Source organism: Falco cherrug, chromosome 1 (genome assembly GCF_023634085.1).
Source record: "Falco cherrug isolate bFalChe1 chromosome 1, bFalChe1.pri, whole genome shotgun sequence".
In the NCBI taxonomy this organism is placed as follows: domain Eukaryota; kingdom Metazoa; phylum Chordata; class Aves; order Falconiformes; family Falconidae; genus Falco; species Falco cherrug.
In genome coordinates this window covers 105,417,148-105,444,163 of record NC_073697.1, presented here as the reverse complement: position 1 = coordinate 105,444,163, position 27,016 = coordinate 105,417,148, and the positions used below count along the sequence as shown (strand labels likewise).

The window sequence follows — 27,016 nt, the reverse complement described above, 5'->3', positions numbered from 1 at the left end:
AGGTAGCTGGACTTACTACAGATGGAGCCTGAGCTGCATTTTGCTTCTGTAGGCAAACGCCAAGGAGGAAGCCACATTCTGCACCCCACCAGCTTTCTGAACTTGCTGTGCCCCTCATCAGAAACCTTATCTGGATGCACAGTTTATGATGTCTGTATAGCCTGCAATCCTTAATCCTACAAGTGCAAGGGAAAAGGAACTGCAGAGGGTGGAGAGGTGTAAGGAAACAAATACTTAAGCAAAAATACTCTAGGTTGCAGAATAGCCATATATTCACATATCAAAGCTTAATTCCAGGCTAGTATGACTGAATTAGCTCAGAGCAGTCATTTCACAGATGTGAAGACACTGACAGACAGCAAGCTGCTTATTCCCTCCTTCACACCATTTGGATTTGCACAGTACTGTTTCCCAAGCCCATCAATCACTCAAGGGGTAGTAAGGGATCCCTCCACCGTTCTAACGGTGAACACTTAGAAAGATTTCCATCACAAGAAACTTACAGAGCCATCCCCAAAAGCAATGTTTGCTTCTTTCCTAGTCCAAACTGCTGGCTTTTATCCAAGCTTTTCAGACTCCTGGGGGTCCCCATAGGACCTTCTAGGTGATTTGCAAGAGAAAAGCTAACTGGTTGTTAGTAGGTTTCATTTCACTAGAAAAGCGATCACAAACTGAACGCTGTCAGAAACCACTGGGCTGAACTGATCAGGACACAGCAAGTAGTCTGTTTAATCAGGAGCGTGCAACTTGAAAATGAAAGCAGCTACATTCTTGCTTAATCACTTCTTTCAGTGGGATGACAGTTCAGCTCCACACACAAAACTGACTTGCCGCCATGCCCTGTTAAGGACAGACCTACAGCAGGCAACACCTACCACAGGCGAGACCTTTTGGCTGATGTGTTCACTGGAGTGAAGGACACGGCTACAGCTCTTGATATATCTGTGGCCTTATCGCACACCATGCTCCTACCAGCATGAAATGCTGCACTTTCAGCGGAAACACTCCTACAAGTCGGACTCTGAACAAAGTCATTTATGCTGTTGTAGAGCTAAGGAAATAATGGAGATTTAGTGAGGTTTTAGTACTTCCAACGAAAGCATATGCCACACAATACAACACAAAAGCTCAAATCATCAACGACTATGCTGGCCAAGACAGAAGCAAACTCCTTTGGGGGGCAGCAGAAAGAGGACTTTATATGCAGGACTGTTTCATCAGCACCTGTTGCATGTGGTTGGGCATGAATTGACCCTCCCCACTCCCGATAAATATTACAGAAGTCTCTCAATAAGGCTGGCATTTCTGATGCTTGTGATTTGCCCTAAAGCTTTCTCCTGTGTAAACAACTGCACTGAATTATCTTTTTGTTTCCATAAGGATAACACACTGTGTGTTATACTTAGCAGAGATCAACATTTTAGGCACAGAAAACAGTAGGAGTGTTTTGATAGCTAGATAGATTTCCCCAAGTTTCCTCATAACATTTTTCACTGGAGCTATCAATTTCCCTGCAATCCTAGAGAGGAATTTCAATAAAATCAGAAGGTCACTGACTTTCACTGGGAAAAAGTTGCCATTCTGATGTAACAAAGCGAACTGTGCCCTTTTCTCTGTGTAAATAGCACAGCATCCCACTTGCTTTGCTAGAGCAGCAGTCCATACATTGTGTGCTGGAGCCCATCATTAGGAGGGGTTAGTTATTTATATGTTCCACTGAGGCCAGGAGCAGAAGTTGCCCTCTACATGCCAAGAAATCCAGATTCAAAAGCTGCCAGGCTCTTTGGTGTACTCTTCCTGAACCATCCAGTTCTACATACCTGTATTATTCCCTTCCTATTCACAAATACACACCTCCTTGAACGTGGTTTGACCCTCAACAGGATCAAGTTTACCAGATAATTCAGTTGGCTGTGACCAGATTACTCTTTATTGCTGTGACCTGGCTAAGATGGAAACAAACCCATCAGATGTTACTGGAAAGCTGAGATAAAAACCAAGCTGGGCTTAAGTTTCTCGTGTTCACACTCGCCCAAGGTAACTAGGTTTTAGGATCCAAGGATGTCATTCAGCTCATTGTCCAGCAAAGAACCAGCTACAAAATTCAATTTTGAGCACCAGTCTCCACAATATCAACGTTCAGAGTTGCTGGATTGATTCTGGTCTGTAGATTGATGGACCACTGCTAAGGAATCCATGAAAGATGACCTGGCAGTGGCCAGGGGCTGGCTGTACACAAGTTTATGATGGCAAGATTCAGTTCAAAGCAGTCTGCCCTTCCACTACAAAGTTTTAAGAGGTCTGGAAGTCAGAAGACATGACAAGCCACAGTAATCGTGTTGTCAATATTGACATTTTATGCATGCCTTACTCCCACTGAGTACTTCATAGTCACTAACAGAGGTTACCCTGACTCCTGTAAAAAGGGGATAAAAGTCTTTGTAACAGCCCATTCATTTTGGGAAACAAATAAAACTGGAAGACTGCTGGTGTTTCTGAAGCCAGACAGCAGCAGCCATTTGAAGCAGCAGAGAGCCAGAGGCATGAACAGGAGTAAGACAAGTTCCAGGTCTCCCACTCCACTATGTTGGTCAGACAAAGACTGGAAGGAACTCCAGCCTTTCTACACACACACACACACCACCCCAATACAAGTTTGAAAAAAGTGGCCATAAAAATAAGTTCTGGCTAGCAAAGTAAGATGGGACAATTTATCTAGGTACCTCCCAACAGCATAACCCTTCCTGAGGGGGCAATATGTTCTGTGCTTAGTGCAATTCAAATACTCAGTTGCCAGTAACAGTCTTAGGTTTTCCCACGCAAAGTGGATTATCGGAGACCACCGGAGGGATTTTAGTCCTAGAGCAACCTTTACCTCAGGAGGAAAATGCAGTTCAGTCGGCACAACAGCTCTAATCTTCAGCAAGTTCTGCAGCCAAGCACATTTAATTTTGCTTTCCTTGCCTTGTTGTGTGCACGGTTGACCTTCCAAACAACATTACTCGCAAGGGCTGAACTTGCTTCAGTTCATAATAAACTGCGCAAAATTTTGTCTTATGTTTCTGCAGCCATTGAAGTTACAGGGGTTAAAGGAAAAAACTCTCCCTACTTAAATTATTGAAAGCCTCAAGCAGAACAGCCAAGTAGTGTGAAGCCACGGATGCAACACTTTTTCAGAGACAAAGAGGGAATCCAGCTCCCCAGAGCAACATTCAGCTTCTTCAGCCATGAGACCATTCTACTTGCCTTCCAACGCCCCGTCACATTTGCAAGGCACCTTCCAGCTGCTGTAACTAATGAAGGAGGGGCTCTGAAGACGATAGCACTGCTCTGTCACACACACTTGATTCATTTGTACAGTAGATCCACCCAGTGCATCAGCACCAATATAAATGTAGAATATAACAAAGGCAGATGAAGACTTAAAAAAGGTTGAACAGGCAGGTAGTATCAGAAATACGTGAGCTATGATCCATACATATACCTCTGTGCATACATATCTGTTTATGCATGCATAAGGGTAAAGATGCAAGAAGGCACAAGGACTCTAGCATAAAGTCCCTCTGATTTATACCCACTAACCAGCAACTCTCAGTTTGCTTGTGGCATGTTCCAACTGAATCAAACAATAAATATGGTTGACCTGAACCATAATTACATTCATCATGAAAATGAAAGAAGTTAGTCCATGACTGAGTGCTCAGAAATAAAAGGGAGGTTTACTCCTTTGAAGTGCTTTGCTTTTACAGGCATTCTTCTAGGCACTGAACTCTTTTGCTCCTCCCTCCCCCGAGCTTATTGCAATCAATGAGAATACAGTAGTTTCCAGTGTTCACAGAACGAGGAAAAAGGAAACGTACAAAAATATCCATGGAATCTCTCCTTGTTAAATTAGACTGACTTGATGGAATTTGGCATTCGATAGCCATGCAGCATGGAAATCATGCACAATTACAACCAAGTATGTCATTTTTGCTACATAAAAGCTACTTGAATTGGAGCCTTACAAAAGAAGCTGAGTCTAAACATTTTTGCACAGCTAGATAACCTGGTCATAGATAGCTCTCCTACCTTTATATTGCAAATACATCCCTAGTACTGGTTTGTTCATTCCTAGAAAGCCTGACCTTGAAGGGAGGGGTGGGGTCAGAGGAAAAAACATCCTTAAGACCTTGATTTAAAGTATAGAGCTCAGATTTGGAACACCAACTTTGTCTGCAACATACCCCTGTGATCAAAGAAGACATTTGGCACTCGTTTACGTGTCCTCTAAAGTTCTGATTTAGAACAGTTCTAAGTTGAGGACAGTGGTCCTGTTCTTCATTTAAGTACAAGATTAACTTTGATAAAAGTCAGTACCTCTAAATTTACACCAACATAAATTCATTCAGAAGTAAATTAACTTTGAATTAGCAGGAGGTGGAGAGGGAATTGTTAAGTGGAAAAAGAAGACACTGACACACACCTGCTTGTCCTTAAAAACTTTGCACAGAGAAAAACATTAAGAAAACTAGCATAAGGAGTCAGCAATCCTGTAACAGAATCATATGCTTTACTAACCGCTCCTGTTGTGGCTGCAGAGTCTCCTCCACCATCCCTAAAGTCAGTACCCATAACTGTCTCTAATTCCCCTTGCTGCGTTACGTCACAGCGAAACAACACTTTGCACAATTTGAGTCCTACAAAACAGAAAATCAGGCTTCTGCTGGTTTTCAGCATCTCCTTCAAATCACTGGCCCTGTAGGACTAAGCACATATCTGCACGCATCAACAGCTAGCCCACAAGGATTGAACAGGGTCTGCTCCTGAATTTATTTTTTTGCTTGCTGAGCTCTGTACAGACAACAGTGCATCTTTGTGCCTCACATTCAGCCCTCTGTTGCCAAATTCGCAGCGCTTACCAGCAGCAATGAAAGCCACATGCATGACAGGAACTCAGGAACTTTGCCTAAATGAAGCAGTGTTTCTCATTAGCATTATACTGGCACCAAAACCCACAAATTACAACAAGAACAAAAGGCAATGTCAAAAAGAGAGCACTGAGCGTATCAAAGAAAAAGAATTAGGAGGGCATGATCAAGTCATTGCTTCCTGTTAATTGCACGATGTTAATCTGCCCATGTAAACATGCACCTTTCAGGTTTTTCCTGGAGCTGCACAGTAGAGATTACTGTCATTGGAGACAGGTACACCTTTTTGATAGTTAACATAAAAAAAAAAAGTATATATTGAAAGAGATCCCACAGACAAAACATTGCTTTTTCTCTTTAAGGGAATACAGATTTGTTTTCCTGAGCTATTTAACACTCAGAGCAGTGTCATATGGGATCCAAAAGGCATTGAAAAGCAAATCAGAGCATTAGTTTCAGATTCACAAGTGTTAGGATACAACTGGAGATACCTGTACTGATAGCTGTGTTAGGTAAATAGGACCCAGAACTCCTCTAGACACACTTCTTCCACCTGCCCTCCTTCCTCCTCTTTTCCTGTGGCCCATTATAATCAATTCATTCAGTCTAGATCTTCAGTTTGTGCAGCAACTTGTAAAGGAGTTTGTGAACTCTAGCATACAAGGGATTATGCAGCAGATCTTTCTAGAGTAGTTAACTACCATGTGGTTGCCCATGATTGTTGCGAACTAGATTTCATAAGCCAGAGGGACCTCTTACTAGAGTGAAGTTGCAATAAGTGTGCAGGTTCAGCTGTATTCCACATCACTTCTGTTTCAGGTGACTGTCATGCAAAGACCCAGACATGACAACATCCTTATTGAAACTGCTAAATAAACCAGCATTTCCTCAAATGCAAGAAACCCCTACAGCTTTCTAATGTTTGCAGTGCTGGAAGAGGTGATTAGAATAAGCCAGTCTAGACAAATCCATCTACTTGTACTCCTTTGAGATAAACAATTCCTCCTTTCCCTTTTTGATTTGTCAGTTTAGCTACTTGCATTCAGTGAGGCAACTAAAGGTCAGGTCCCATCAGGCAGCACTTGCATTAGGCCTGAGACAAGACTACTGTGGGTGCTCCAGGAAGATTTTCTGGGGAAAGCTGTACCCTACCGACATGCCTATACTCCAAAAGCAAAGTACTTTTCTCCAGTAACTGCTCTACTGATATGACAGGTCATTCAGAATACCAGGCTGTGTTGCATGGAGTAGATAAAGCAGGCTGTCTTTCACTTGCCCAGTTGAGAGATCCCCAAGATGAGCCACATGAGGCCCCAGTTCAATGAAAACAAAGACTGGCAGAACCTCCCTGCCTCAGTATTCAAAGCGTTAATCAGTCTGAAAAACAAAACCCAAAGCCTGTGTGTTAATTTGCTATTTAAATTGAAAACTTTTTATTCCATGTCTGCCATGTCTGGCACAAGGCTGTCCTGGGCGTTACTAACAATAAAAAATAATTTGGAAAATAATCCTATTGTTCCAGTCACACCCATGGGAGTTTCATGTGTAGGGAAGTAGGAACATGAAAACTGAGATCTGTTGTGTGATCGGAGAGCTGAGTTTGCCCTTTACAACATTCAGTTTTGATTCAAGTGCATGTTGGGAGAGAGATCAGAGACAGCAAGCTAAGGCGGGAGGATGTCTCAATAGCTTTAAGGTTAATAAATTCTTATTTGCACAGCTTCAAATTCTCAAAAATCATCTTTAGTGTAGTAAACTAGCAGTACCCTTTACAAATGCACATCCACACCCATGGGTGATTAGGTGTTCACATATTTCCTTTCCTTGCCTCCCTCTCCAGTCAGCCATTCCCAGTGCCTATCTAAAGGCAGCAATAAATTGCCCTAAAATGCTTCCCCAGTTGCAGGTCATAAGCCCTTTCAAAACGCTTCATCTGCGCAAAGCGGAAGCCTTGTTCAAAACTCCATGCGAATGTAACACAGCTTGGATACGGTAGTTACAGGCGCACAATGTTCTGCTATACCAGCAACCTCCTCTTCACCTTTTCCAGACTCCCACTCTTACACTCTGCCGGCTTCATCTGTCCAATGCCATAAAAAGTAACTACATAGCATTTGCTGTAGATCAGCTCTTTTGCACACAGTAGTCCCAAACCCCTGCTAGTGAATACGCTGTATTGCCTCATCAAGTTTTAAATTAACTTTTAGGCAAATGGTATACATCTCAATCACACAGAACCCACTGCACTTTGCAAAGACATCTAGAGATGAAGTGCTGTAACTACTTATTTTTAATTTTAAAGGTTCTTCTGCTTTTAACATATCTTTTTAAGCTTTCACTGGTTTTGGAAGCAGTCTCCATACCTCATTTCTAGCCAAAAGCAATTATTTGTATTCTTTTAAACTTTGCTGCAATCCAGTTTGTTCATTAGAAAAAAAAAATCTTAACAAAATAAAGTCTCTTGTGAACAGAAACACTAACACCTTTTTCTATTATTAAAAAATTCTTGAGCAATCTAAGAAACCGCTTTAGTGCCTCGGTGCTTTGGAAGCCTCTATTTGGAAGGAAGATGGTCTTGAGGGAGGAGATCTACATTTCGGTATCCAGGTGGAAAATAGGTTTGATTTGGCCAAGTAATAACAGCCCAAAAAAACCCCTCCATAGCCTGTGCACGCACAGTAGATTCCTTAGGAATGATAACACTGCCTTGAAACATTCCCGACTACACACATGGGAAACCCGATGGGGAGAAAGAAGCACTAAGCAAGAGAGAGGGGACAGCAGGAGGTCCAAAGGAGAGATACAGACATCTGGCCAGAAAAAAATCCTGTCCTGGTCTGTGGGGAATTATAAGTATGGCAAACCCCATTAGATGGGGGGTTGTAGAGGTATTCTGGTCATTGCTTAAGTTTAAAATTACCTGCCAATATAAAAGAGCAGGGCAACCTAGCTGTCTCCACCAAGGCAAAGTGGGAAACTCCACAACAGCATTCTAACCACAAATTTGGTAAGGGTGCAAACTGATGCACACAGATGATCCAACCTCCTAAAGCAAAGGCTCTACAGGCATCCCTCACCGCTCTGCTGGGAAGGGAATATATAGAGTTATCAGTGAGAAATCTCAGTCTACGCGTGCAAAGAAGCAGCAACTGACCCTAGACTGACATTTTGGGCACACACTACCTGCAAAAGCTTGCAGCAAATTCAAGGCAAAGCCATTAAAGATAGATAAGCTTCTTTCCTCCTCTCCCATTCACTCAGATTTCTTAAAAAACAGAATATTCAGAGAATGAAGAGTGATACAAAGAAGAGCGTGGAAGATAAGTTTGATTAAAACAAGCAGTTATTACCCAAATTTTATTGCTGAGTGATAATTATTCTGTATTTCTACTACCTTTTTGTAGTTTGGGAAGAACAGCATACTGCTGCTTTACTTACTGCAGGAAAACCAAGAATGACACACAGCTGCTCAGCAACAGTCTATGGTTTATTATTATGCTAAGTAAATGTGCAAACAGGCTTTACACACCACAGTTAAAGCTTGCTTGTGCTTTTTCTCCCTTATACACAACTACATGAGGGTTTTCCTTTGCACCTTTCAGCGCAGCTTGGAGAAACTTTTACATGCAGGGTCTCAGCAAAGGCTGAAGCCAAATACAGCCACCCTGCAAGCAAAGACAGCAGCCACCATCACAACAGCGCTCACTTGACCCATTTATCAGAAAGCATACAGGGATGCCATACACCAGCCAAGTCACTCAACAAAATCAGTGTTGAATGGCAAATTAAATAGCTGTGACAGACTCACATCACATACTTCCCTGAGCAGAAAAAAACTGGTACGAGTTTCAGATGAAACTACTCTCACATACACAAATCAAAAAGGTTGGCTGAACCTGAGAGCATGGCACAGGGAGGGATGGAACTGTTGAACTGTTTCTCCTTGCTGTCGGTATGTCCATGGGAACAGCCTATTCACTTATTCAATTATTAATGGCAATATCTGAGCCACAAGCCACAGGGGAAGTGTGTAATTCCAGCCAAATGCTTGTGTGGGATTTGGTGGTATTTTTTGTGGGGGTTTCTTTGGCTGGTTGATCTTTTGGTGTTTGGATTTTTTAAAAAGAAAAAAAAAAACAACCACACAAAAAACCCCACAACTACACACATCCGAGCTCACGGAGGTGCCCTACAAAGTGTCTTGCCTCCACAGGCCACAGCGATGCTCAGATACAAGTCAAAAACCCAGATATGGGTAGCACAAGGCAACTCCCAAGCTCAACCAGGACACTAGCTGAAGTGTTGTGATGATTCCTATCATTTCCACATTCCCACTTCTTCCCTCTCTTCCCACTCAGTGCAGACAGATACAGCTTCACCCTTACCCTCCCAAAGGTCACACAGCAACTCCTCCAAATGGTACCTGGGAGCTGCAAGTTTACTTTCAGCAAAATTCTATAGTCATTTGTAGAAACTGCTTTGAAAACCTTCCAGTTCAGATGCCAATAACCACTTGGCAGGGCCTGACAAACATAATTAGAGAGCTTGATTGTTTCAAAGGATATTACCCAAGAAAATTAATATGTTGCTGCAGTCTTTGCAATAAATTTCCAATGGGTTTGGTTGCAGAGGTCTTGAAAGGGTTTTAGCAGACTTTTAATTACACTATCAGGACTCAAGTATTTTTCTGGTGCTTGGCAAAATGGGATCCTATTATTTCTACTTGCAACACATACTCATTCAAAGCTTATCCACAGGCCTACAGCCTAAGAATTCCTACAACACTGTAATCCAAAAATTTTGTATCATTTGTGATATACATTAGTGACTTCCAGTAACAGTGGCCCAAGAGACAGCATTTTACTGTGCGATAGTTTAAACCATTTGGCTCAGTGCTGTATCCTGAAATACACTGCAGGGAGACTATATATTTTGCTGCAGGTTATGCTGATTTACAGCAGCATTAAGCCAAGTGCTGTAACATCCTACAGAGCCAATTTGCCTTTTTGCTCTCTGCTATACTTCAGAGGCTGCATGGAACAGAGAAGGTTTGCAGCATCGCAGCCCAGACCTGCCTTTGCTCAAAGGCTGGTACTGTGTGTAGTGCTCGTTGTTGCAGGCATTTCTGCACTGACCCTGTTGGTCAGTGCTGCTTCTATAGTTATGTTACACATTCAGCCTCCCACATACTTTTCCTTGCAGTTAGGGAAAGGAAAGCACCACAGCCTGTGCCATCACCCAGACCTCTGCTGCTGTTCAACCTGGCCTGCCCTGCTCAGCACCTCCCTCTCCCATCTCTCAGCTTGCCCTCCAGATGAAATCCTTCCCTGCAAGGATCAAGCAAAGACTAACTCTCAAAGACTAATTTCAGTCATCCAGGCCCAGAGAGGTGCAGTAAACAGGGAGCACGATGACCTCTATTCTGTAAAACTGGAAGTTTATACATATGCCAAGTATTATCATTCATAGATTTATTATAAACTTCTGCATATATTCATATACAATACTTTGGATTTTGCAGCTTCCCCTCTAAGATCTAACCACACCCTCAAGAAATACTCCCCAGAGCCTTCCCTTACATGAAGGGAAGTATTACTACTCCCATTTCATTTAGGGGAAAGAAAAGAAAGAGGGAGAAAACTTGCAAGTCTTAGTTCCCAGACTCTGCACTGCTCTATAGAACATATACTGGTCATTTAAGGGAATGGTCTTTTTCTTGGGAAAGAGGGTAGAAAACAAAGCCTTATGAATCAGCCTGTTGATAATTAAAAGCAACTAAATCCAGATCGCTTTAAGCTGCACATGAGAATCTGAGCTCTTCAGATACTAAATTCCTCTGCCGACCAGAAAAGCCAGGGTCACTTGCCCAGCTGGTCACTATTGTTCTGTCCAATAAAGTTCTGGCAGGAATGCATGTTTAACAAAATACAGAGATTAGGCATAGCAAAGAATGCAGCTCCCCCCTCAGTGTTTAGGTTAGTGGGGTTTGCCATGTTGAAATACTGAAGCTTAAGCATATCAGATTTTCTCTGTCCTGTACTGCTAGTACCAATGACAGACACAAGCTGACAGCTCAGTTCTCAAGATTGTTGCCATTTTAGCTTTAAGTTCATTAAAAGCAGCACAAAAAGTTCACCTCAAAGCTGCAATGACCACTAATTAAATCAGTGTTTTCTTGGGGATGTAGTGTACCAAGTAAGAAAAAGCTCTCTGTAACTCCAATGCACCAGAAACTCTTGAAGGGCAATTTAAAACAAGCCAGAGACTCAAGGGACCAGATTTTAAGACCCTTGCAACAGGATAGCTCATGTTCAAATGTCTTAGGATAGCCTAGATCTCCAAAAGGAAACCTAGCATCCAGTCACTAAATACAGCATCAAAATGGCTATGATCGTCCTAACATCTGACTTGACTCCTGACAGTTCAGAACCAGGATCTTTAGCTCAGTTTACAAGAAGGCACGCAAGTCTAGAGTCAGATGCAAAAGTGTCACGAGAACAAGTCATACAGATGATCTTTTAGAGGTCTTACAGGAACACAGCTTTTACCAAGTCAAATGCCATCCACAAAGCAGCTCTGATACCTCACTGGGCCAAGAATTTCTCAGCTTAAAAAAAAGAGTGATATTAAACAGACTCCTAAGTAGTATATTTGCAAAGGATATAGTCCTTTGAGAACTCTGTGTAAGAAGGTTATAAATAGCCTGTTTACAGCTCTAAATTAATGGTTTACGTTTAGAGATACCAAGGATTCATAAATTCCCCTGCAGGGGGTATGGTAGCTCGCACTGTGTGAAGTGTGCTTTATATGTAGGAAGCATCTAAGATCCTGTTACCATGGCAGTCTCTCCTCTCTCCCTTCACAAAAAGCTGCAAAATGACTTTCTGTCAGAGCACACAGTAAATGTGGAACAAGAACAGCTGAGATACAGAGCTGCTGACAGCCAGATCCTAGGTGTTTTCTTCTAGGAAGAACTTTTTTAGTCATTCTGGCACAGCAACAGAAACCTTATTTTAGCTGGTATCACTTTCACTGCCACCTGAAAATGCAAACAGCTCAAAGTTTGCACAAGATACAGTGATGGAGACAAGCAACCAGACAGCCCGCATTGAGCAGGGTGGCAGAAACCAGACTGGTTTTGAGGAAGCAGAAGACTGAATTGGGCAAGAAGAAAGCCAGGAAGCCAAGCAACCTGTCAGGAGGAAAAATAGTGGCATCAGATGGGGAGAGGGATAAAAAAAAAAAAAGAAAAAAAAAAGGGGGGGTTTCTTTAGGGAAAACAAGCAGAATCTCCCTTGGGTTGGAGCGTTAAATTCACGTCAACCCCCCTTTGCACACAGGCACACTGGAGAGCTGTTGGTAGAGCTGTCACCCATTGCTGCCTCAAACGAGGATTTGAAAAAGCTCCCTGTGCTTTGCTGTGTTTACAGCAATAATGAGAGCCTGGAGGAAGGGGTTAGAAACATCTGAGTTTAATAAGGGCTAAGCAGCACAGAGCAAAAAAGAAATGTCTGCCCTTCCGTTCAGGGCTACCACACCCCACCAAGCACCGCAGCACCAGGCTCGGCACAGAGACGTTATGTCATCCCAACAGCCGCAGTGGCCCATCTGCCCCAAGCCTTTTCATGATGAGAAGAAACATTTCAAACCAAGCTGAGAGCTCCCAGCACCACACTTTTGAACGGCTAAATAAGCAAAGTCCTGTGGGGAAAAAGCAGATGTCGATTGACCCCAGGCACAAAAGCTAAGGACAGAAGGGGAGGTTTTGTGCGTGCCTTAATTGAGCAACTCCATCTCACAAGGTCATCACAACAGGGCAAAAGGAGTATTTAGCTCATTTAGCACCTATGCTGCTGCCTTTTCTTAGTCCTCAACAGCTCTAACATCCAACATACACAGGGTAAGGAGCATCCTATTCCAGTTTCTCACACAGAACAAAAGACCAGTAACCTTAGTACTCAGGTCCTGCAATCACATTTGCTGCATCCTCTTCCTCACTTCTGCAGGGTCTACTCCCAAAACTGTCCTTACACGAAGCAGGTACCTTTCATAAAATGCCTTTGCCTACACTGCCTTTATGAGGGACTCTTCCCACCACATCTACTTGGTCATTTTATTCCATTGAGAAACGCAAAGCAGGAATAAAGAGTCTTGTTCATCTGCAAAGTCAAAACCTCCCCTCTAGAGTGCACATACACAATAAAAAAGGGGATGGGAGGATGACACCCAGAAGAAAAAGGACCGGATCTGTTCTTAATTCTACAGACTCAGTACAACTTGGTTACGTGACCATGTCCAGGGGGACATTCCCCTGCCTCACGATTTCATGGCACCGGCATTTCTAAGATGCTCTGAGCAAACGCATACCTATACCTAGTGCAAATACTGCAAAGAATATCACTTTCACCCAGTTCCTAGAAGCAGAAAAAGTTGGAACTGATTACATTTCTATGTAGTGGTACCTCGTATTAGCCTTAAAGTTTTGACAGATGGTTTGTTTACTCAGCACAAAGGAAGGTGGCTGGAAAATGACAGCATTACTCAGCTCTCAGAGGACAGGCAGGAGACACACAGCGGACCACAGAGAAGTAGAGGGAAGAGTCCTACGAAACAGAAGCTCGCAGATACCTTCTCTTCTCAGCTTCAAAGAGGTTTCACAATCAACTACTATGATTTTAAGTGGCAGATTCTTTTTTCCAGATAAACCACATAGATATGGAAGAGGAGACTGATCTGTCCCAAGCATAAAATGAAGCTGCCCTCAGCTTTTGTCTCAGTAGCATCCATTCTGTGGGCCTCCAGGTGAAAGCCATTTCTAAACAGATAGGAGAGGTTTTTTTCTCTGCCAGAGCTATGATTTCCCTGCTTTGGAAGCTGAAAAGGAGCCTCAAACCTGAAATTGCTTCCTATGTGTTGGCCCCCTCAAAAAGATTCAACCATTTTCAAACAGCCAGGCCTAAACATTACAGGCAACACTTCCACCCAAGCACACTCTACTGGCACATCAGTTTGTTTCCAAGAAGAGAAAAACATTAACTTGTAAAACACAGCCAAAACATCGAAACCATACTATTCCATGCAATGAATTAAAAGTCAACATATAATTGTTTCTTCCTAAAAAGGAGATAAGGAACAAAACCAACAAGGAACAACATCACAGTTCCCAAACTCAGTATCTTTCTGTAGTAGTATTAGGGATTCCAATTCAGATCAGTGCCACATTGTGCATAAATACACTATATAAAAAGTTGAAAAAATGCAGGGCAGTAACCCAATTAGTAGCATTATGCTCTTTAACTTTTGCAGCTATGATCCTTAGTAGAGTTTTTCTGATACCTAAGTTGGCACAGGCTAGCTTTATGCTCAAAGCCTCAAAACAAACATTATGCCTCAGTGAAAGTAAATTTAAGTACCATCTACATTTCTAACTAAAAAAAAAAAAGTTGAGAGCTTTGAGCATATTGCAGAAATGAGGTTGGATGAATTTTAGTATCACCCTACAGGTAGTCTATGCTTTACAAAACAATGTTTCCAGACATGCTGAAGGTCTAATGCAGGAAAGGGCGTTAAGTAGCTGGTCCATTATTCCAATCCGGCAGACCTAAAGCACTCTTTTCAGTCTTTCATTGCTACCTTAAAGTATTAAATTCTTCATTTTCCCCCATTTATCAAGAAACAGCCCAATAAAACAAAGATTAAGTGAATATGCTATGATCCAAGTGTCACAGAACTGCTCCCCCCAAGCAACGCTCTGAAGTTTCTAACTTGATGTAAAATTCTACTTTCAACTAGGATTTTAGTGCACTAACAGGCTCAGCTTTGAGAAAATGAATAAATAAAGGTTATTGAAAGAGACACATTTGTTAATTTATACAAGGGGAGCAGAAGTTCACTGCCACCCATTGCTTTGCTTCTCTGCTCCCTTTTGCTTCCTAGAACTGGTAAATGAAACCTACACGAGAGGAAATGATTCACACAAGCAGCTGGAAAGGCAAGACCATAGGAGATTTCCTAAACGAATACAATTTACTGCAGTAACTACAGTCACGTCTGGTATTTCAAAGCCATTCCAGTGTTGCTAGATCCTTACACTACCATTGGCTTCACTGTTAATTGCATTGTGAAGTTACTGCACTGAACCTTACAAGTCAGATGAAGATCATATGGCCACAGAGTCAAGGAAACAAACATCAGATAGTTCAAGGGTTTGGTGAAGAGCTTAAGACCTTCTGACCTCTTGGTTACCTGGGTAGGGCACTTCAAAGGGGAATTAGCGCAGAGGACTCAGTGTGACATAAATCCCAGTCTGTTTGCTTGACATTCTCACACAGTCCATAGCAAATCATAGAAAACCAGAGACCTTAGGCAATGAGCAGACTATTAGGCGATGGAGGGAATGACTCAGAAAGCAAGACCCTGTCAGTAAAAGGAAAGAGAACCACATTTCTCCAATACATACAGTTTTATATTCCACACCCACTTAAGAGCCACAGGAGGTTCGGTACTTGGGGCTGAAATCAGGTTCAAATCATCTTTCTCTGGTAAAGAGAGAATTAACAGACAACAGTCAGGAAAACTCCAGGTATGTGTTCTGAAAGCACTCTGACAGACTGCATAAATCAGAATACTGATTTATAGATCACCTTTTAATATTAAGAACAGGCTTCTACCACACAAAGGGACCCACATTTACTTAAAAGTACTAAAACCTCACCTAAGAGGCTTGAGGTTGTTACATTACAGTGCAGTAGTGAACCATGCTTCAAATGCGGCTGGGGAGGGGCACTCCCATCCTAGCAAACGTGTAGCTGTAGGACCAGGCACAATGCAGGCAGCTGTTTTGAAAAGAACAGATCTATCTATAGCAGGTCCACCCAGACATCTTGGTTTTGAAACACAGCCATCCAAGTGACCTATTAGGAGGCTGCAAGGTTCAAGGAGTAACTGACAATGTATTTCAGGCATCACCTAAACATCTGAAAGCATCAACACTTCAACTTTTTCAGGGGGGAGAAGAAAGACAAGCTATAGTACGGGAAAGCTGATGTCAGTTTAAATATCTTGCCCATGTCAAAGCAGCACACACAGCATGTTTAATTGTTCCACTGAATCCATGGCAAAGTGATTTGCCCTCTGACACAGAGTAAACCATTGGTAGAGGCACAATTGGAACACAGGTCTTGCTCTCAGACATATGTGGCAACAAGAAATGGATGAAGCCACCTGGTCTTCCATGTCAAAACCTCTGCCTCTAACAATCAGGAGGTGCACTTACAGATTTCAATTGACCAATATTGCTTTCCTCTCCATATCCATCTTCAAGAAACATCACTGCTGTAGCAATCACTCAGAATTACTATGTAACCAAGATAAGTACTGATTTGTAATTACCAGTATAGTCTAGATAAGAATGTCTACTTGGACAGTCCAGCTACTTATAACATTGTGGTTCTAATGTTCATTCACAGGAAGAAATGTTTAGGCTGAGGTCTAAGTATTATGAAGGTTTATCTATCACACTTGGATTTTGTATCCACCCCAGCTGACTTTTGCAATGGTACTGGAAGCGTAGAATCAAAAAAAAGTTATCCTACACTCTTCCTGGTTCATGTTTGGGGGTTTCCTTTCAGTCAGCTCCACCTCACATCCAACAAGGTTTCCAGTCTAAACACTGCATCTAGTCTCAGAAGTTTCTAACTCCCACACTTGAGTTCACAAGGACTTGATGCCTGACTAATTTGAAACTACAGGAAAATAGGATGAGAAGTTAAGCTGGGAGAACACTAGTTCCAAAGACAACTAACACAGATGCAGGCTATCTTTGAGAACCAAGCTACTTCCAGCATGGGAATAAGCTCGCCTTAACTTGGTTAGCAAAGCTTCTTGTGTCCAGGTCCGGAGGACAACAGTTTCTGCTTGGCAGACAGCCCCTCCACTCTTACGCTTTGGGTAAGACCTACTTCCCATTCTCATTAACTTGCTACTGTGTTAAGGCAGAAATGCATGCACTGAATGTGAATTTCAAAGAAAATAGTGCACCTGCTACCATCTATACAACGTCAACAAACACTGCTGCTTGCACATCCCCTATAGAAGTTCAAAGCAATTCAAGCACATGCAAACATAGACTGAAAGTGTCTTTGGTCTGATAACCAAGGTCTGTCAACTGAACAAAACAAAACAAAACAAAAAAAAAAGAAACAAAGGAAGCAACATTCCACCAGAACAAGTATTCCACAATGGCATTTTGAAAGATGTGAATATTTTTTTTCCTCCAAATTTCCCTATGCCACCCCCACCCTCCCAACTTCCCCCCCACACACTCCACAGGGCCTTAGTTTTCCATCAGAAAGTGTTCAGCAGTCCTCAGAGCCTCAGAAGTCTATCTCTGAGACAGCCTGCAACCTAGATACCAAGGACTATATAAGCTATTGAGTTTTGAATGGTTTTCAGGGTGGAAGACAAAAGATTCCAGCAACTATTTTTCTCCCCTTAGAGAAATACAACTGTTACAGCAAGTTAATTTTAAGAAAAGTTGATAGATTCCCAAACAGCTCAATCATGTCTTCACTTGCTAATCAAGGACAGAAAAAGACAGCTGCAGGAACACGCTATGTCCTATAACACAGAAACATGTCAGCTACACACAGTATAGAGTGCATAAGTATGTGGTGCAATGTACCAAAGCCTGGAGCTGCAGCAGTAACTCTCAAGGCTCTGGCCTTCCTGTACTTGGCTGATGGTACCCAGGAAAAGTGCCAGAAGTCACTGAACAAAGCACTCACTGGGAAGGTTGCAGAAGAGAAAGTGAGAATGGCCATGTAGCATCATTAATGGTAATCACCTACCCACCATCTTGTGTCCTCTGCAGCCTCTTTGGGAAAGAGGTCAGCAAGCTCTGCTGTGATGGAGCTGCTATTGCTTCATGTAATTCAGGTGCTGCTAAGATCCCCTGTTTAGATGGCAAAAGGGACACTGAACAACGTAAACAACTTTTATACCAGTCTGATTCAGTCCCCTGAAAAAAAAAGGCTTTGCACCCACATGGATCAATGTCAGACTTCAGAGCAAAAGCCTCATTCTTATCCAGCACCATATTAAATCCAGAAAAGCACAGCTATCCTAACCTGAAACTGCACCCTGCAGGAGGCTCCCCCCAAAGGTCCAACATTGTGGCTGGGTAAAGTTTTCCCACACAGATTTTCCCATCAGAAAGTGAAGCTGTTAAGACATTTGCCAACACCACAACTCCACCACTCAAGGGGAAATTTAAACATACAAAGATTGCTCCAACGTGTGATATTTGACTAAGCACTTGAATTTTTATTTCTAAATGTCTACCAGTGATTTTTCCTTCCCTTCAATTTTTTATTTCCCCCTCTGCTTTAGGGTAGAATGGGAGATTCTCACATGGCAAAGTTCCATTGGACAAAAAAAAAAAAATCTACCAGCTTTCCCAACATCATTGTTCAAATCAGCTTTAGATGGTTTTATACAACACTTTATAGACTTGGAGAGGGACACGTTCCCCTGACAAAGGGTCAGCTATCCAAACAACTGAGGCATGGGAAAATTGTGCAAGAGTGTGAATTGGGGAAGGTCTTTGGTGCGCAGAGATACAGTCTACACTCATGTAAGCGTGGTAGCTCTGAACAAAGATCTGCAGGCTAATAGATATGTAAGACAAATGACATGTGGTTCTCATTGCAGCTCATGCTTTGGGAAGGGGGTACATTGGAACAGATCCAGCTGGGATAGGTTTATCCCATTACTCTCCTATAATTTTCTGCTGTTTCAAACCCTTTGACATTTACTGTAGTTTAACATCACACCCCCTACAGACTGAGGCCTGTTTGACAGGCCAGCAAACAAAACCACCCCCACTTGGAGATGAAATATTCACCATATGCAAGAACTGTGCAAGGCACAAGGCTAGCACCCACTCTTGCACTTCTGTGACACGTCAGTGTAAATCTTCTGCGTAGATGCTTTATCCCAATTCGTAGCCCAAATAAGCGGGGCTAACGTAAGCCCTCCTCCACAGCAGCATAACTCATACATACTAGGTATTAGCAAGGGAAGGAGGAAAAGAGGTAGAGACAGGATGGACGAGCCCTGAATATTAAATTCCCAAGTCCCCATTTAAGGGAATCACGGGGGGGGGGGGGGGGGGGGGGGGGGGGGCGCGGGGGGGAGAAGTGAAATTCAAGAACAACTAGAATCAGGTTAAGCCACTCTCTCACTTTATACAGTGCAGCTCATTCATCTGAACAGCTGTTTCACCTCTAGAGAAATACCCAGAGAAAACAGAGGGGAGGGGGAGAAGCCTAAATTGTTTGCTCTACTGAAGCAGCAAGATACATAAATCAAAACTGATTTACATTAAGTTTTAAGAAATTGGTTTGGGGTGGAGGGGAGAGGAGAAGAGTGGGAGGTTTGGTTTTAAACAGCTATTTGAAAGCTGCAGCTCTTGACTAGAGATCTGTAATTAAGGTCTTTCCTTTGTTGAGCTGAACTAGTTTTTCCTCACAGCCGAGGGCTATAACAGTTCCCTCTGCCGGCATCACCAGTGTCCCGGTTCGGGAGGTTTTACGGCTCTGGCTGCGCACTGCGCCGGGACACGCTGCCCCGCGGACCCGGCAGAGCCACCTTCCCCTCCCCGACGAGCCGGGGGGGGGGCAAGAAGTGGGGAGCCTGCGGGTTTCCGTTGCCAAAGCTTAGCTCCTCGATTCCCCAGAGAGTGACACTGCTGCAGGCAGGTAGGGCGCCTCCCCCACCCCACTTAGGATGAGGGCAGCCCAGTCCGGAAAGCCCCTCGCACCCTCCACGAGGATGGCTGCCCGCGGCTGTGCCGTGCCCGTCGCTCCCCACGGGACCACCGGCGGGACCCAGCCTCCTCGCCGAGGAGGCGGACCCGGTCTTACTCACCGGCGACTGGCGAAGCCGCTGCCCGGCGAGCCCGAGCTCTGCTCGGGGTAGTTGTGCTGCAGGGTTGATGCTGGGAACTGATAGAGGAAGCCCGTCCCTAGCGCGCATCCATGCAGGCAGCAGCACCAGGACAAGAACAGAGCGAACTGCATTTTTGCAAGACCGGGGCTTTCCTCCCGCCCCCCTTTTCCTCTCACACGGCACGGCAGGCGCGGGGCTCCACCGTGCCTCCCCGGGCCGGGGTCACGGCGGGATCCCACGGCGCAGTGGTGCCCCCGGGAGCGGGGCCCGCGGGGTAGGGGTGCGCGGGACACAGGGACCGCCGCTCCGGCTCCCAAAGGGAAACCCCGTCCCTCGGCAAGCCCAGCCCGGGCGGCGGCTGCTGACCGCGCAGGGGGTCCGGGGCCAGCGCGACTCTTTGCGCCCAGGGCGCACACTCAGCCCCGGATGCCTTTTCAAATTTGGCGAGGTTGGTCCGACTCCGTCAAAGGGGGCGTGGGGTTTCGGCGTTAACCCTTGCCAGGCCTCGCAGCAGACCCTGCAGCGAAGGGGCTCCCCGTCAGGGAGGGCGGCCAGGCGCCCCGGGGCCGGCGAGGCACGGTCCCGCACCGGTACGGCACAGGCCGGGAATGCGCGCTCCCACCTGGGCAGGGCGGGCAGCACCCCCGCGGGAAGGCCCGGGGCAGCTCCGAGCCCCAGACATCACCCACACCGGCCACAAGGCCCTGTGCCCCCCCAGCTAACCCTAACCGGGAACTAGTTCGAGGGGAACGCGCTGCACTTCAGGGCAGCCCAAACATCCAAAAGCTGGTGCCTGCTGCCGCATTTGCACTGCAAAAGTTACACAGATAAAGTAGGAAACAAATAATTTTTTAGATGCTTCATTCATAAGGTAACCGGTAAAACAATCTCTGCTTCAGTATGTGCATGTTGCTCGTTTTGGCACCCTGCATAAGCACTCCCTTACCACCACCTCGCATAGATGCCCTCTGCCTAGCACCCAGGATGGCCCCAGGCTTAGAGTACTGCACAGTCAGCCCCAAGCAGGAGGAACATTTTTGCAGTCATGGAAGGATGTGGATATTTTGCAAAGCCGGTACCCTAAGAAAGAAGCCAGCAGCAAGGCTCCCTCTCTGTGCAGCAGCTAAGTTTATGTTTAAAACCCTTGTACATCCCCCATTTGGTGACAGTGTCACAGACCCCATTTGCTGGCCTTTCCCTGTCCCCTTCCCAGCTCCAGAGGAACCTGGGCTGTTGCAGCTCGCTAGCTGGGCAAGCAACTCCTCTGAACCAAACACCACAAGGAGGGATTTAATTCCTAAGATGACACAACGGTCTTCCAAGGTTTCTTTTTACCCTCAGATTTTGCAAGCTCACAGTACCCTCTCTGCACGTTTGCTGTTTGTGTGGCCAGCCAACGAGAGCTCTGATTTACCATGGAAAGCAAGTCTCTTCCTGGAGTACCCTAGGGGCCTAGGCTTCCCTGGGGGGCTCTGCAAAGGCAGAGACCTCTTTCCCTCAGAAGCAACGCAATCCCTGCAAGGTGCCGCAGCTGGGAAACAACTGTAAGATACTGAGAAAATGGCTAGGTTTATCCCCCACCCGTGGGTAAGCACCTTCCCCCATGGTGCCCATCTCCAGAGCCTGCACACAGAGATAAATAGCCCCTGGCTGGAGCCTGTAACCAGACAAGTTTAGACTGCAAATGAGGCACCAGGTTTTTAAACAGCCACCGTTATTAATCACTAGAGCAAATCACACAAGGAAGCAGAGGTGCAGTCTGCACTGCAGCCTCCCTGGGGTTGCCCCACAGCCACCCCCAGCACATCCCAGAGCTGCAGCATGCAATGGATCAGCACTCTGGGCTCAAAGGGAGCTCAGAAGGTCTGGGCCAGCAGCACTGGACCACCAAACCTGCTTAGAAACAGTCACTGTTTATTTACAAAAAGCCCTCCGTGCCTAGAGCTAGGACATAACAGGGCACTCTGTCCACAGCCCTGGCTCAGCTCAGCCTGAGCACCCTTCCTTTCAGTCTTCCTTCACCCACACCAAGGGGAACATCTGGTTTTCCCTTCCCTCTTCCACCCCCAAGAAAACACATAACTCACAGCAACTCACCCTAAGATGTTCAGACATACCGCCATTTTGCTCAGAGTCAGTCCTCAGAAAACCCTCTGCTCGACCTACTCTCTGGCCTCCCCTCTCAGTATGGCTACAAACTGCCTCAAATTGAACCTTCTCCTGAGAAACCAGCCAGAAGCTACAAAACACACAAAACTCTAGACTTCTCTAAGGCTCCCCTGCCCTTTACTCTGGGTGATCATCCTCACCTGTGTGTGTAAAGCCAAGCTGGGTGCAGCTGGACCCCCACACCTGGCAGTTTCTTACAGCTTCAGACTGTGTGCTGCGGGCCTGGTTCAGCCTTTTGTCCCAAACACACTAAGTTCCTTCTCCTGACAGGCTGGGATAGATCATTTACCAGTGTTTAACAGCACTGAAGGGCACCAGTGGCTTTCTGACTCATTCTCCTGGCTTGGGTTAGCCCCTTCAGAAGCTCTTCATAGTCTTCAAGTCTTAACTGTCCAAGAGCACTTCATTTTCGGTTGCATGCAAAATTTGCTGCTTCAGTCTTCACTGACTTTGCAAGACCCTAAGAGATATTAAACACAGGTGATTAGACAAGACATGATTCTGGCAAATTATTAGAGACATCTGTAGGAAGCTAATGTTCTTCCTATTTCACGAACTGAGACTGGAGACCAGAGGTCAAATGACTTTGCTCAAGACTGCAAAGAGCTAAAGGCAGAGCCAGAAATAGAGCTCGGAACTCCAGCTCCCATTACTTCTGCCCTGTCCCTAATGCACACTTGCTTCTACTCTGTATGGCTGATTTAAAATGAAAATGAAGAATTAACTTCCAAGCTGTTTTTGGAAAGAGGGAAGAAAGGGTGATATTGTCTACTGTAAGGGGAGAATTAAAGATGACATTTCATTTTAGTCCTTGGGATATGCATAATATAATCAAACACAATAGCAGTAATAAATGAATATTTTTTCTCCCCACGGTGCTTACGAGTGCAACATACTCTAACAATTTCTCAAAACTATGTTGATAAATTGGAAACACAGTGATGGAGGTAACAAAGAGAGCCAACAAAAACATAATCCATTCAATTTATCAGAGGGACTAGCTTTGAGAAGAGAACCCTTGAAATCTGAACAGTCCTATTCTTATAAACCAGACGTAATATATTTCAAAATATAAAGCTACGCTTTTTATGCCTGTGCATAAGCTTGTTCATTAAAGATTTGCCCAGGCAATCACCACTAAATAAATTATTTGGATGTATTTCACCAATTCAGTTCAAGATGGAAGAGGTAGGCTGCATACTGGAAAGCCACAACACATGGAAGCATGTGGGGAAATAGTAAAGAGGCAAGGGCCAGGTTTTAAATTTACCAGCCCTACTGACTTTGCTATCATGAAAAAGCAGTCCTTGGAGGGCCTTCCTCCCAACCACTGCTCACCTTCCATGCAAGTGACAGCCTTACACTGTCATGTCAGAAGACTAATCCACTGGACATGTGTGGGCCCATGGGGTTTCACATGGTCTGGAGTAGTTTTCAGCTTCCTCGTCCATTGGGCATACCTGAGACATAAGGTACCAGAAACTGTTCTGTGAAAATATCTGTAATTTCTTTAAACATATACACTGCCTGCAAGCCAGCCAATAAATGAAGTGGGGGGAAACACAGACAGTAAAAGGAACATTCAAAGTTTAGTCTGATTTTTGTACAGTTGCAAAGGAAAAAAACCTGGAATGATACAGCAGAAAAGGGATTTGTTTTCTACAAGGTTTTCAGTTTGAAAGGTGGCTTGAAAAGGTAGAAAAGCACTGTTATACCTGTAAGAAGAGTCCAGCTCCAGAACTGCAATGCCATCGCAACTGTTCAGCACCACTTACGGTATTACAAAAGTCAGTAGTTAGCTGAAAAAGAAGAGTCACAATTTTAAAATCATGGCAAACAAATTTTGGAACACCCATCCCTTGGATTTTGTGAGTACACTTTTCATAAGAAGAGACCAAAGGAAAAGCAGCTTTGTTCTAGTTGATAAAACCTTGTGGAGCTTTAGAATTATGAAGTATCCTTTTGAAGTTAGAATAAAGTCATTGATAAGACCATCTAAACCCAAAAATAATTTGGATAAACCCTTTCTAGCTTCCTAAAATGCCTAGATTATTTCATTGTGATATAACAAAGCCGTCAAATAACCTTGGAAAATTATAAGAGACGGATAAGAGGTTAGTAACAGTAAGAGATCAAGACCTCTATTATAAATTAAATTATAAGACTACCAAGGTTATTGTACACATCTATTACTGGGGAATCAAACCAAACCTGAGCCAAACTGAAAATTTTAGGGGATTGTGGTGGTTTTTCTTTTAAGCTAGGAGACAGCTAGTGCGTGAACATGTCTTGAATTTGACCTGGAATAAATCAATCACAGCTGAACTCAAAATGGAATAGAACTGAAAAAATGTCACACTGACACCAGCAGTTTCACATACAGTAAACATGATAGACAGTGATATTCTATGAAGCACAAAAAATGATCCAGAAGTCATGACTCTGGCAAAATTCGTTGACCTTAGATGAGAACTTTGCCTGAGATAAGCACTTCTGTGGGTATTATAAAGTAATATACTGGATAAAATAACTTAGATTGAAACATAATTCAGCAGATAGAAAATGTGATGACTCAACAGATTAACAAGACAATGACTATGTTTGGTGGAATTACACATAATCTCAGCATTTTTGTGTCCTGGGAAAAACAGTTTATGTCACCTTTGATGTCAGGCAAAAATTCTCCTAATTGGACATGCACTGACACACTGATCTGCACAAGCACAAGGAGTTTGTGGACATAGCCTTGATCCATCAGACTCACCAAGAACGCAATAAAGCAGGGATTCACACAGGTGTGCTAAAGCCAAGGCACATATATCACCAGGTCTATTGCATTCAAACCTGCCAGAGTACAAGCACATTCAGAAGTAGCCAGGAAGGACTGCAAGGGTTATCTAATCCTAATCCCTCTCCCTTCTCCCTGGTAGAAGGCAGGATCTATCATACAGAGATTGTTGTTGGCACAAACTTTTCTGCCTTGTTCTGGAAGATCTCAAGACAGAAACTCCCTGTGCTCATCTGAAAACACGTTCCAATGCTTTGCATCCTGTGCTGGTAGTTTTTCTTAACATCCAACCTCAGTCTGTTTCATTGCAATTTAAGCTCTTAATGTCTTACTTTCTCCATTATGGATGTAGAAAATATTCCTCCTGTCTTTAAACAAAATTTTATTTCCTCAAAGTTTTTTTAAAAATGTTTTAACACCTTCCCTTGCCTTCTAGAAGAAAAACAATGACAACTTCTTCAGACTTTCCCTGTAGGTCACATGTTACATAGTTCTGATCTTTTTTGGTATTCTCCTCTAGACTTTCTGCCTGCTCTACTTTTATCTCATAATGTGTGGTACCCATAACCTATACGTCTGTGCAATACCTCTGCCCTGCTAGGATATGCCTTTTTGACATCTGTACATCCATGTTTAGTTTGGGATGCTCTACCTTTTCTGCAGAACTGCTAGCCTGACTTTTCCCCATCCTGTATTTGCTAGTTAAAATGATTCCTGCCAAAGCATAGTGCCCTGCAGTTGTCCTTAATGAGTTTCATCTTATTTTATTCAGATCATATCACCAATTTGTCAAGATCACTTGACATTTTAATCCTGCCTTCCAGTGTTCTTGCAATCATTTCCAGCTTTGCCTCATCTACAGATTTAATAAGCATGCTCCCTCTCCCATCACTGAGGTCACTAAAGAAAACATTGGGAAGTATGTCTCCATGTCTGTATCCTCAAACTATGTTCCTGTTCATTAACTGTTCATTAAACATTATTCAGTCACTGAGGGCTGCCTCCTTGCTTGATGCTGTACAGGACATAAACACTGAACTTATAAATTCTCCAGACCACAGACAGTCTTGAACTACAACAAAACAAAGTACTTTATTACATGCAGTGGAAGGAGCTACCGGATATCAGGCTGCAGTTTTTCAGTGGAGTCACCAACTACAGGATATCCAGATTCAGTGGTATCCAAACGAAAATCCATCCTGAGTCACAGATTCTTTCTGGATCTCAGAGAAGCAAAGACTTTCATGACCAAAGAATGTCTCAGTTTTGAACTCTGGCCCTGAAACCCTCCTTCTTCCCTCAATCTCCCCATGGATCCGAGTTGCCTGACTTGAGCAGGCCAATGTGAATGAGAGTCTGAGTTCCCTTTTGGTATCACGCAAGTCACATAAAAGGGAGCGGGCTCACCCTCTTCCTGACAAAATACACAAGTAAAGGCACACAAAACAGATAAGGAAGGATTTATGGAAACAAACACCCTCTCGCCGGCTCCTGCCCACACCAGAGGCTGTGCCACCCACCCTGTGGAGTCAAAGAACAGAAGAACTGGGGGGTACAAGTGGGGAGACTGGAGTCCTCTTTCTTCCACACAGGAAATCTGTATATTCTATCCATATTTTTCCAGCTTTTATAGATTTTTTTCAAATCTCCTAGGAACCTTCCCTGTGGGCCATGACAATGAGGCCTAACCACAACAGTCTGCTTTTCTTAGCTGGCTTTCACAGGCCCCCTAGAAGTTGGCTATGGTCCTTCAAAAGTTTGTGGGCTGCAAGCTGAAAATCACTGCACTGTAGCCATTGTACAGGGACCACTACCTCCACGGCATGATTCTGCCCAGCTAAGATCTTGCCTCCAGTATTTTCACCTTAGGTGTCTGCAGTTAAGTTTGAGTAATAGCAGCCATACACGTTCTCCTTCTTCTCTCCTCTACCTTGTACCACAGACTCTTTACCTGCCAGCCACCTGTTTTTCCACTGCAAACTTCTTGCCACTCAGTGCCTTCCTGCACCATCTTTGCCTGTGCTGGCTCTTACCAGACAGGCTGCAGGACCTTCTGTTTCCTCCTTGCTGCAGGTGTTTCCCAGAGCCTGCTCTGACATGGGTTTCACCATCTGTTACCAGTAAACAGTCCGCCACAATCCAACTTCCATCCCTGTATTTTCCTCACAGTTCTATCTTTACCTTATTCTGCTCTAAAGCA

At 44.0% G+C, this 27,016-nt stretch overlaps 1 protein-coding gene across 4 annotated transcripts in view; it reads right to left on the bottom strand.

The window, feature by feature from the left end:
- The window catches only part of COL26A1 (collagen type XXVI alpha 1 chain), a 181,747-nt gene extending 159,439 nt beyond the window's left edge, over positions 1 to 22,308 (bottom strand). For 3 of the 4 annotated variants that reach the window (XM_027806145.2, XM_014280421.3, XM_027806144.2), the window contains exon 1: positions 19,839 to 20,278. In XM_027806145.2, coding sequence (XP_027661946.1) covers positions 19,839 to 19,990 — 152 coding nt within the window. In that variant the 5' untranslated portion in view covers positions 19,991 to 20,278. Of the gene's footprint in view, positions 1 to 19,838; positions 20,279 to 22,168 lie in introns of those variants that run through there. The other variant, XM_027806148.2, reaches the window with a different exon arrangement.
- Positions 22,309 to 27,016: the final 4,708 nt, after the last annotated feature.